Source organism: Myotis brandtii, unplaced genomic scaffold, assembly GCF_000412655.1.
Source record: "Myotis brandtii unplaced genomic scaffold, ASM41265v1 scaffold456, whole genome shotgun sequence".
NCBI lineage: Eukaryota > Metazoa > Chordata > Mammalia > Chiroptera > Vespertilionidae > Myotis > Myotis brandtii.
In genome coordinates this window covers 5,044,397-5,056,495 of record NW_005367431.1, presented here as the reverse complement: position 1 = coordinate 5,056,495, position 12,099 = coordinate 5,044,397, and the positions used below count along the sequence as shown (strand labels likewise).

Sequence of the window (12,099 nt, the reverse complement as noted above, 5' to 3'; positions counted from 1 at the left end):
AGAGCAGGTGGGAAGGGATGTTGGGGCAGTGGGGAGCACCGGAAGTCGGGAAGTCGCTGCCGGAAGTCTTCCCCTTGCGGTGGGCGCCTGCGCACTGGCTGCCGTCGGGGCTACAGACCTGGCAGCCATCGCCTGGGCCTTAGCCGGGGTGCCCTCCCGGACCCTTGGAGCTCTGTGTGTAGGGGTGCCGAGGGCATACTGTGTGCCAGGCGCCCCTGTGCTATTTCATCTTGCCCCTCGAGGAAATGAGAGTTCTGAGCGGAAGTGATGAGCACATAGGTCCACCTAATGGAGAGGGAAGTGAGCGAGGCCCACCCGCATTCCTCTCTACAACCTCGCCGGGTCCACAGCCCGGGCCCCCACAGCGCCTGGAGTCTTCTCCTTCCCCAAAGCCTTGGAGAGCCGCGAGCCAGGGCGGGGAGGGGACCAGAACCTCCCAGTCTGCGGCCTCGGGCCTCGGCGAGACTCCATCTGATTTCCAGGAGCGCTGTCTCCAGACGGCCTGGAGCGCTGAAAGAGTTAACCAGGAACGCCTCCCCGCTGTGGTTTTGTGGTCGAAACCATGATTGCCAGGAGCAAATTTTTGTCGTGCACAAGGTGTGTTATTAAAAGTCGGAGTTACGCCGGTGGTGAATGAAAAGTTAAAAGCCCTCATTAAGCCCGGGCTGTAAAACAGGCGGCCTGGGCGGAGAGGCTGAGACAACCCTAACGGCGCTGGCGACCGCTGGCGACCCCGGGCACGGGGCGCGGGACACACGCCGGAGGCTTCTGCCACTCCCAGTGAGGGCTCCCAACGGGTGCCTGGAGCCAACAGGGTCTCCGCAATCCACACCGAGGAAAAGGAGGGGGAGGAAGGGCCGCAGGGCTGAAGCCCAATTAGCATAGTCAGAGCTCTACCTGGTGAAAACAAAAATAACAGTCATCCATTTATTGAGCGTGGAATCCACTGCAGACACAGTGTCCAATGCTTGATAAATGCATTCTTTCCTTTAACTCTCCCAATAATCCAATGAGGGTTGGGGAGTGTAAGTGCAATTTTGCAAAGAAGGGGATTGAGGCTTGCGTCCAGCTTGCCCAGGATTTCACAGGACAGCTGGGATCTTAACCCAGGCGCCATAAGGATGCTGCACACCAATATGCCACCCTGCTTGTAACTGCAGAGGAATTGAAAAAAGGAGATGTGCCACACTGTTAACGGTGATGATCTCTGAGTGGAGGAATACAGGTGAATTCTCGTATCTACTTCCAATTGTTCCCGTTTTATGCATTGTGTTTTACAAACCTACGTTACTTTTGAAATGGGAAGGGGGAGGAGAGGAAGTAATTTTTAAAAGAGAAAATTATTGGTTTACCTAAAAACAGTATTCTTAAAGTGTGGTTTCTGGACCATGATGATCATCATCATCATTCCCTGGGAACTTGTTAGAAATGCAAATTATCAGCCCCACCCCAGACCAACTGAATCAGAACCTGGGGGGAGGGGGGCGGCAGCGCGGGTAGGACTCAGCAGTGTGTGTTTTAACAGGCCCTCCAGGTGATTCTGATGCATGTTCAAGTTGAAGAACCATTGGCCTAGAAGTCCTGGCAGAGAATTGGGAGGCAGGATATTCCCAGATCCACCGCTGACCTGCAGTGTAGTTGCTGAGTCAGCAGGCTGAGAACTTTTCTGGTGTTTGAGTCCAGCTCTGCCCTTACAGACTGGGTGACATTTGGAAGAGCTCCTTCACCTCTAGAAGTGTCAGTTTCTGCATTTATAAAGTGACAGTAATAACACTCACCTCCCATGGGCATGTATGAGAAGGAAAGGCACAGGGCCTGACCCTATTAAATAACTTGGCTCCTTTCCCTCCCCTTCTCTTCCCTCTCCTTTCTGGAATTCAGCTTTCTGGTTTGTAAAATGGAACAAATAATCTTGGCTGGCTGGCTGCCTCCCTCTCTCTATTCCTTTTGCCTCCTCAAAGGGTCAGAGCAAATGATCTAGTGAAGGTTCTGAAGGACAATTATCTCACCAATATTTGGTGTCTTTTCACTGAATCTTGCTAGGAGGTCAGCAAGAACTGGGAATTTTGAGGGCAGAGACTGTGGTGTGTACCTTTCTGTCCCAGTACCCAGCACAGGGCCTGTTACAGTGACTGTTTGTAGAATGAATCAGTGAGTGAATGAATGAATGAATGTAAAGATGTGGCCGCCTGGGTTTAGAGGTAGATTTCAACTGCTTTCACAACTTTATTGAACATAGAAAAATAAAAAAGGAAAATTAGACAGGAAGCCAAGAGGAGAATAGAGTACAAAAGAAAAATTCCCACAGAAGAATTTTTCAAAGGGAAAGTGAGTTTCTGGTATAATTAGAAAATGGCATATAATTAATCTACATGCAGCTGGAAGCGTTGGCTGGAGCCTGACCGCCCTCAACTTGCCCACCTTGATCCAGATGATGAAGCTGGCAGTGTTTGTCCCTCTTATCTGGGCATCTCCAAGCACCAGGTCTTCTTCTACCACTAGGAAGAGATGATCCCATTCATAGGTGGGAGAAAGTGAGGCTGTGGGTTGCCATGCAATATGCTGGGGGCTACCCCACTAAGTATTAGTAATAATAATAATAGTTCACATTACTATGCGCTGGCACTATGCTGATTACTTTACCTGCATTATCTCATTGCATTTTCCAACAGTGACACCTCACAGAGTTGTTGTCAAGATTAAATAAGACAATGACTAGAAATTGTTGTGTCAGCACCTGGCCCTTGGTAAGCCCTCAATGAACAGTAGCTATCATAATAATTCTATGAGGTTAGTACTCTCATCTTCCCCCATTTGACAGGTTCAAAAAACCCCGAGGCACAGAGAGGTCAAGTTGCACAAAGTCACACAGCTAGTAAGTAGCAGAGCTGGAACCCAGGTCTGTGTAGCTCTAGGGCCCACCCCATAACATGAATTGATACCATCTCATTGAAACTAGAATCACTGCAGAGTCATGCCTTATGCTCTGCCATTTCCTCACTGAAGCCCCCACAGGAGCCCCCAGCATGTGACAAGTCACATTTCACAACCTGTGCATCCAGAAACCAGATGGGCCACTGGCAAGCATGAGAACCCTGGAGCACTCCTGTCATGCCCAGGAACACCTTGCATGGGGTTGACTGAAAAATGATTCCTCCGTGAGCAGTTGTGCCAGGGCCTCCCTGTGGGTAATTAGCGAGTGTGATTGATCACTGCTGATGAGACTGGGTGGCTCACAACAGGGTTTGGCAAGTCATTGGGTGTATCTGGGTGTCAACACCCAGCTCAGGTGGCCCATGGAACTCTTCCTCCTCAGGTTGGAGGGCGGTGGGGTCCAACTTGCTGGATTTGTCCTGCGCCAGGATCTCCTTGGGTGGGGCTTGAGGCCACCCCCGTGGTAGTGAGTTTTCTTCCCCCTTCTGAAAAATTGAGTAAGAGTTCTTATTTTTCCATCTCTGAATCACTGAGATGCCTTTGAGATAGGGCAGTGACTGAGCTAAGTACTGGATAGGAAGCTAGGAGACTTGAGTCCCAATCCTGTTATATCCTTAGGCAAGTCACACCTTCTCTCTGGAATGAGATTTCTAAGGTCTCTTTGCACCTTAAATTGCTAGGATTCTAACAAAAGGGGGAAAAAGCCAAAAGGCTTCAACTAATGGCTGAGATACATTGACTTAGCCGAACTGGGAGTTTTAAGTGGCTCAGCCAGAAAGCAGTGGGAATTTAGAATCCAAAGGGACTTGTTGGGATGGAAGCCCCACTTGACCACTGTAGGTTCCCTCTGGTGCCTAGGATGATGGATTTTGGAGTTGGAGGCTCAGAATCTGGCTGGGCATGGCGTAGCCAGTACCTCACCCCTCCCATGCTGTGGGTCTAGAGCAGGGGTGGGCAAACTTTTTGACTCGAGGGCCACAATGGGTTCTTAAACTGGACCGGAGGGCCGGAACAAAAGCATGGATGGAGTGTTTGTGTGAACTAATATAAATTCAAAGTAAACATCATTACATAAAAGGGTACGGTCTTTTTTTTTTTTTAGTTTTATTCATTTCAAACGGGCCGGATCCGGCCCGCGGGCCGTAGTTTGCCCACGGCTGGTCTAGAGTGAACTTCTGGGGAGAGGTCCTATCCACATCAGAGCCCCTGCTTGTGCCGTTTGCAATTCTCACAAGCGAGGGCTAGGAGGCCTCAGGAAGTGAGGCCTATCAGGGATATGCCCAAGCTCCACTCTCTTGATTTTGTATCCAACTCTCTCTCAGAAGAGAAGCCAGACCAGGGACACTCTGAGGAAACAGCCTTGTGAAGGTTCTTGATGCTGGAAGCCAGAGATTTCTGCTCTCTGCTTGATGCCATGAGATACCAGCTGGGTGGCCTTAGACAAGCCAGTGGCCTCTGTGTGGCTCAGTTTTTCCTGCTATCAAATGGGGATAGTCATACCTTCCCTCCTTATCTATAGGGGTGTTGCAGGATCAGAGGTGATGACAAATGTATGAGAAACATGTTGAAGAATATAACACACTATGCAAATGTGAGGGATTATCAAATCTCAGACTCGAGTTTCCTCCTCAGTGGGCTGGCCTTCCTTGAAACAAGGAAACGTATGCAAAGGACCTGGCTCACACCTGACACATAGTAGGGGAAGAAGCTCTGGGAGCTGTCCCAGGCTTATGCCTTTGATCTTGCCTTTCCTCTCATCTGGGAGGTCTAAAGTCCTCCCCACTCACCTCCATGCTCACTCTTCCCCTCCAGCCTTTTTCTCAACCAACATCCAGTCACTCCCCAGAGTTCGGGGAGTCAGACACGCCCCTGCTTCTTTTCCTTCATAGCTTTCGTCACCTATCTGATTTTAGCTGTTTGTTTGTTTTTGTGGTCATGTCTGACTTGCTGCCACTAAAATGCAACCTCTTCAAAAGCAGGGATGACCTTATTGTCTTGCTTAGGGCAAGACCTAGAACATAGTAGTAGCTTAGTAAATTTTTGTTAAAGTGAGGGGTGGATGATGGATGGTTAGATAAATAGATGCCTCCCAGAATTTTGTATTTTCCCCCTCTCTTTACATCCCTTCTTGGAAACTAGTGGTTTGATGGAAAGGTGTCTAGTGTTGAGTCAGTTCCCAGGCCAGATCTCAGGAGGCTTGGCTTTGTAACTCATTGGCCAGTCCCCTGGAACAGGTCACCTGTTGTCTATTTCCTGGTCTATAAAATAGAGATAATAACACATCCTGCATGTTGAGAGGCTCCACGAGATAATGAATGTGAAAGTCAAGGCAAGGGTTATTACATGTCTCTTTTGTTTTTCACACAGAACCTGGTTCACAGGAGGCTTGAGGAGGATGTTAATTTAAGAACCTCAGGCGGAGTCTCCCCTTTACTCTCATTTGGGGGTTCTGAAATGATGATGGTCATGATGATGATGGTGGTGACATAGCTATTATTTACTGAGCGATTATTCTCTGGCAGGCTCTAGGCTAAGCACATTTCTTATGTTAATGCATTTAATTCTCCTAACAACCCATGAGATTAGCCCCTCTCTAAAGTAGCCAGCCCTGGTGACTCCATCACTGACTGTGTTCTAATTTTCTTCACAGCACTTATCACTGACTAAAATTAACTTATTTACCTACTTGTTATGGACTGTCTTCCCAATTAGACTGTAAGTTTCGTGGGAGCAGAGCCTTATCTGTCTTGCTCTTGGCTGATTCCCAGTGCCTAGAAGAGTCCCTGACTGGCACACAGAAGGCATTCAATAGACCCACTTAACAGATGGGTCTGTCAGGCTATGGCTCTAGTGCCACTTCCCTCCATGGTGCTATGGGTTCTTCTGTGCTGTGCCCTGGTGGAGATCTGACAAGAAGGTTGCCCAGGGCCAAGTCCTCTCCCTATCCCCGCCACCCCACCCCGTTTACCTTCTGATAGTCAAGGAGTTCTGCCTTGGACAGGGACACCAACAGAGAGTTTGTGGAGGTTCGAGGAAGGTGACCACATAGGATGGGAGTCACCTGGTTTCCTCTCTTTGTTCTGGCTCTGTCACCCATGAGTAGGGCTCACTCCTTCTTGGAACCCTTTTCATGGCTCTTACCCACTGGGCCCTCAACCCTTAATTCCAACCTTTAAGAGAATAGGATATTGGGATTTCAGCATTTGGCACATAAGGTAATGTTAACCTTATCCATAGCCAGAACTTTCTAGAAGCCAGTGATTAGTCTTGGAACATAAAGTTGATTGGTAGCATGAGCAGGCATTGGGACCCAGACACTACGGCTCCTGGCTCCTGGCCAGAAACTCTTCCAGTCATCTCGCTTTCTCACTTAGCCCCTCCAGCTTTCTTTGGGTGGGAAATCCCTTTTTGTCTTGCAGTAGAGGATTGTTTCGGTATATTCCAGAGGAGGGGAATTTCCTTGATGGGAAAGGCATCTAGAAAGGAGACTAGTTTGGGATTAAGAGCTGCATCTTGAAGTCCAACAGATTCAGGTTCAAGTTAGCTTCCACCACTTACTAGTTGAGTGACCTTGAGCAGGTAATATCACCTGTTTGGGTCTCTATTTCCCTAATAGCTCTCTCTCAGGACTATTGTGCAGAGTAGAAGAGATGCACAGAAAAACAGTTGGCACACTATCTGTATATGGTAAATGCTTAAGGCATGGCAGCTGCTGTGTGTCAAGGAATCTGCCAGGTGGGATGGTGACCCTTGTAGGCCAGAAAAACCTTCCAGGTGACCAACAAACATTGTCTGTTTTTTTTATTTCTGATATGACTTCTAAAATTTAATTTTTAAATAGGATAAGATAACTGATAGCTCATCAAAGCTGATAATGATCATTCTACTAGAGTCAACAAATTGGGGTTCTAGGCCCAGCTCTGCCACTGACTTACAGGGTGGCCAAATCTTGTACCACTTTGCAACACCTTGATGTCTGGCTCCAAGCTGAGCCCAGAGCACGATAATGGCTCAAATGTATTAAGCACCTGTTATCTGCCAGAAAAAGTTCTGAGCATTTTTCACATGGCAATGCACTCAGTCCTTATAATTCTACATGGTAGGTGCTTTTATTAGACTCATTTTACACACAAGGAACAACACTGGGTGTCCCAACTGACCAAGAGGGTGGGCTCTACAAGGCCTTTCCCCATTTCTCCCATGTCCCCTTTGATTTGGGAGTTCCCTTTAGCCTGGGGCTGGGAGAGGAGGTGGCAGCCATCCTGGGCTTGCTCTATAAGTTCCTCTAACCCCAGGCCCAGGAGGCAGCTAGGAGGGGCCTCTTCTCAACTCCCCCTCTTGAGGCCCTTGATTTATAGCAGCAGAAACTCGGGGTGTGCCTCCCTCTCCGCACCCCTGGAGCAGGAAGGTTTCTGTCATTTCTCTTTTTTGTGTGACAGCTCCCTCTCCCTCCCTGACTCTCAAAGCCCAAGGCCCCACGCCCTGGGGCCCAGTGGGATGGGAGACACTGTGCCCTGGATGAAACCTGTGAGAGAGCTGCTGCCCACGGCCTGCCTGGGTGTGGCCTGACTGCTGCTCCCACTCTGTGTCTAAGAATGTAGGCCTGAGCTGCAGGGCAGCAGGAAGGGATTTGCCCACCTACCCTCCTCCACAGCACCTGAAATTCCACCACTAAAGTGGTTTCCTGATGTAAGATTGTTGCCCTCTTGCATTACGGTAAAGCAGTGTGGCTTATGGAAAGTATGTGGCTTCGGTACTAGACAAGCCTGGGATTAAATCCAGGTCGTGCCATGGACTAGCGGAGCGATCTTGGGCATTTCCTTATCCTTTCCAAGACTCTGGTTTCTTCATCTATAAAATGAAGCAAATGGTCCTTACCTTGTAATGTTCTTGTAAGGAACAGCGTTAATGAATGGAGAGCGTTCATATATATTCAGTAAATAGCGGCTGACATTATTCCCATGAGTGAGTCTGTCAGGCTCACCCAGAAAGGGGGGCACTGGGGCCTATTTCATCTCTGGGGCTCTTTTTCCTGGCCTGGCTGTCCCCATCTTCCCACCACTGTCCTGTACATACTCTTGGCTCTAAAACAAACACAAAGAGAACTTGCCCACCTCTATGCCTTCGCTCACAAATAAGAGCATGTTCCATATCAGTGATTCTCAAAGTATGGCTCCCACACTACCAGCATCAGTTTTCAGGGACCTTGTTAGAAAAGAAAATTCTCAGCCACCCCAGACCTACTGAATCAGAAACTCTTAAGTGTGGGACCCACAAATCTGTGGGTGGTTTTTTTGTTGTTAATCTTCACCCAAGGATATTTTCCATTGACTGTTTTTTTAGAGGGAGTGGAAGGGATGGGGAAATACAGAGAGAAACACTGATGAGAGACACATTGATTGGTTGCCTCCCGAACATGCCTTGACCAGGGCCAGGAATTGAAATTGACTGTTTTTTTAGAGGGAGTGGAAGGGATGGGGAGATACAGAGAGAAACACTGATGAGAGACATTGATTGGTTGCCTCCCACACATACCTTGACCAGGGCCAGGAATTGAGCCTGCAACTGAGGTACGTGTACGTGTCCTTGACTGGAATTGAACCTGGGACCCTTCTGCTGACATTATCCACTGAGCCAAACCGGCTAGAGTGTAGAAATCTGTGGGGGGTTTTTTGTTTGAGGTCATCATGATGCAGCTTAAGTTCGAGACCACTATTCTGTATTACAGCATCATCCTGCTCAAGCTGACTCCCCTCAGGGCCAGGAGCTTGGGGAACACGCTCTATCCACTGAGCCAAACCAGTTAGGGCGAAATCTGTGTTTTAACAAGCCTTCTAGGTCATCATGATGCAGCTAAAGTTCGAGACCACTATTCTGAATTACAGCATCATCCTGCTCAAGCTGACTCCCCTCTGGGCCAGGAGCTTGGGGAAATCCTTAACTTCTGAGCTTCAGTTTCCTCACCTATAAAATAAGAATCATCATAATACCTGCTTTACAGGGTTGTTGTGGGATCTAAATGACAGGATCCATGGAAAGTGTGTAGCTCAGTGCCTAAAACATGGCCAATGCTCAAAAAAGATTACGGATTATTTTTATCGTTATTATTCTGTCTGTCCCTCTTTCCCTCCCCCTACATTTCTGAGCGATATAATCCCCAGTGCTGGGTGTCTGTCCCCAACTAAAATGTCTGCCTGCTTTAAAGTGCCTTTTCTGATCTCTTTCCTTCCAGCCCAGGTGGCTGGACTCTTGGGCCACATGCCTTGAATTTATCCACGTTCTTAGCACAGTGCCCAGGCTCTGCTTGCCTCGGTGTGCCAAGCAGTATTCCACTCCAGTGCCTGGCATCTGAGCATCTGCTTGGACAACCTACAATACATGTTGGTCTGAAATGCCATTTCCCAAGATCAGACTCCTCCTATGGGCTTCCTCGCTCTGATTCTGTCTCTCTCCATGACGAGGAATGGTCTTCTGCCTTCCGTACCTATGGTTTTGAAGAGGATTTCTTTAGAAGAACTCTTGCTGAGTTATCTGGAAATGTTATTCTTTGCAGCTTGACATTGTTAGTTCCCATCTTTGTTACACTGATTCTTCTTCAATAAATATCTACTATGGGAGCACTTATCGAACCTTCTCTGAAGGCTTGCAAGGTTGGAGTTATGGTCTTTATGTTGTAGATGAGGGAACTGAAGCCCCAGGTCTACAGCTTCTGTATGGAAATAGTTGGTATTGACCCAAAGCATCTAGCTCTGGAGTTCATTCTCCTGCCGGCAAACTGCCTAAGGTGGTGAAGAAGGAGTTTCAAATTTTCAAGGCTGATTACTGTTCTTTGAATGCCTGAGGCTGACCCTTCATGGACCGTCCTCTGGGACAGCCTTCATTTGACCCTCCTGACTTGCCTTCCAGTTTCAGGTCTGTGCGGCTGCTAAAGAACGACCCAGTCAACTTCCAGAAGTTCCCCTACACTAATGAAGACGAGGCCTGGAAGACCTACCTGGAAAACCCCTTGACGGCCGCCACAAAGGCCATGATGAGAGTCAATGGGGATGATGACAGCGTTGCGGCCCTGAGCTTCCTCTATGATTACTACATGGTATGTTAGCCACCTGGGCATGCCTCGCTCTGACTGAATGTGCAGCTCCACTCTCAGGCTTCATGGCTCAACAGCCTATGGCCACTCACAGCCCGTCACCATGTTCTTTCTCACCTGTCAGCCTCTGTACATGCTATTCCCTCTCTCTGGCACCCTCCCCTTTCCCCTGGCTAAACCCTCCTCTCTGCTTTGGGTCTCAGCTTCAAAGTCACCTCATTCATTCATTGAAATGGGGGGAGTCTTTCTTGGGTCTCCCATTCTGAGCCTTCTCTGGGCACCTTTAGCAACTACTGTCATCATCCTTGACTCTGGCTTCAGAAACTTGCTATTTATGCATTTATTTCTTCATCTCCCCCATCAGACTGAGCTCTTGGAGGTCAGGAACTATGTTGTGATCATTACTGAATCCCCAGCGCTCCGTACTGCCTGCCACACAGTATTCAATACATATTGATTGAATGGTTCAAGGCCTCAGCCATACTCCATCACAGCAACACCCCCCAACCTGCCTCTTCTTTCTGCCCCTGACCCTTAGGTCGTCCCAGTTGCCCTGTCAGTCTCACCTGCCTATTTGAACCCTACCACCTAGAACATGCCTTGTGCTCTTGAACCCATCCCCTGGCTTCAGGGCCCTTCCCAAGACCCACCTTCTCTTGGAAGCCAACCTGCTACATCACCTCCCTCTCTCCTGTCTTACTGTCCTTCATACCCTTGCCATTGTATGCATTGTAATGCCTTCTGACAGACTGTCTTTTATTATTCTCTAATAGTTTCCAGGACCTTGGCCTGGACTCTTGGAAACTCTCAGTTACTGAGAACAGGAACGAGGCCCTCCCAATTCTGATAAGTGGGCTCGAACCAGTTAGCCATCACAGATATATGAAACATATGACATCACCCCCACCCCCAGTCCACCGCCTGTTCCAGACATTGCTGGAGGATTACAGTCTGCATTCTCGCTGAGGGTGCATGAGGCCACAGAATCTTTTTGTCTGAATTGTCACATGACAGCGAACTTTCTTGCTATTCCTGGGCTGGGCGATTGCTCTATGAAACTTTCCCAACTTTGAGGATGGGAGGCACAAAAAGCTAATTTTAGAGATAACTGGCTCTGAATTAGAAGACTTAAAGCCATCTTATAAATAAGTCCTTAAAGTCACTGTATCTATCTACCGTGCAGTATCTATCTACCGTGCCGCAAGAAGGAAGGCCTGTTGTAAAGTTAGATGTCAAGGGGAGAAATGGTCCCAGATATGAGAAGGCTCCAAACGATCTCTCTGACTTTGGTTCTCATCCTGGAGGGGAGTGGTTACCCTACCTTACCTTCTCCCCAGCAGACCAATAGCATCCTGATAGCATTTAGCCCAGGCTGAAGGAAGAGACATTTGAATTGGCCGCCTCAGCTTCGGGACATAATAGGAGCCAAAATTCTAGGTCTGGGTTTAAACACCAGCCTGGTATTTACAGCTTAAGGTTAAACCATAAAATAAAATCCAGCCCCACCTCCCCTGGTTAATAGGCCATTTCCAGGGCCAGAATGGTGGGGACAGGCTCTGAAGGGACACGTGGAGTGGTATATTGAAATATAGTATCCTGTGAGACATGCCCTTCCTCCATCCCAGAGCACGCTGGATTCGGAGCAACACTATGGATAGTCTCATAGTGTGGGAAGAGCACCACGTTGGGAATTTGAGATCTAGTTCCGCCACAAACTGGCAACGTGGCTTTGAGCCATGTGGTCCACTTACCGTTTCTTACTGGTTGCCAGGCACTGTGCCAGGTGCCTTCCCTCATACCCTCCATGGGGTGTGATTAAGAGTCCAGGTGTCGGAGTAACTAGCCTGGGTTGGAGACCTGGCTGCTTTATTAGCCTTAGGGAGAAGTGACCTGGATGCTCTGAGATACAACAATACTATAATTATCATCGTGAAAGGTAACATTTATGTCGAACTCTCCGTGTGCGAGGTGCTGTTCTAAGCACTCACACCAACCTCTGAGGCTGGTAGTACTGTGATTATCCCTGTATTTGAAAGGACGGTGAGTTACAGAGAGGTTAAGGGACTTTCCCAAGG

General features: G+C 48.4%; 1 protein-coding gene across 3 annotated transcripts in view; it reads left to right on the top strand.

The window, feature by feature from the left end:
- GRHL3 (grainyhead-like transcription factor 3) overlaps nt 1–12,099 on the top strand; it is a 34,655-nt gene that overhangs the window by 3,498 nt on the left and 19,058 nt on the right. For all 3 annotated transcript variants that reach the window (XM_014546901.1, XM_005875196.2, XM_014546902.1), the window contains exon 2: nt 9,841–10,027. In XM_014546901.1, the coding sequence (XP_014402387.1) occupies nt 9,962–10,027 (66 nt within the window). In that variant the 5' untranslated portion in view covers nt 9,841–9,961. The remainder of the gene's footprint in view (nt 1–9,840; nt 10,028–12,099) is intronic.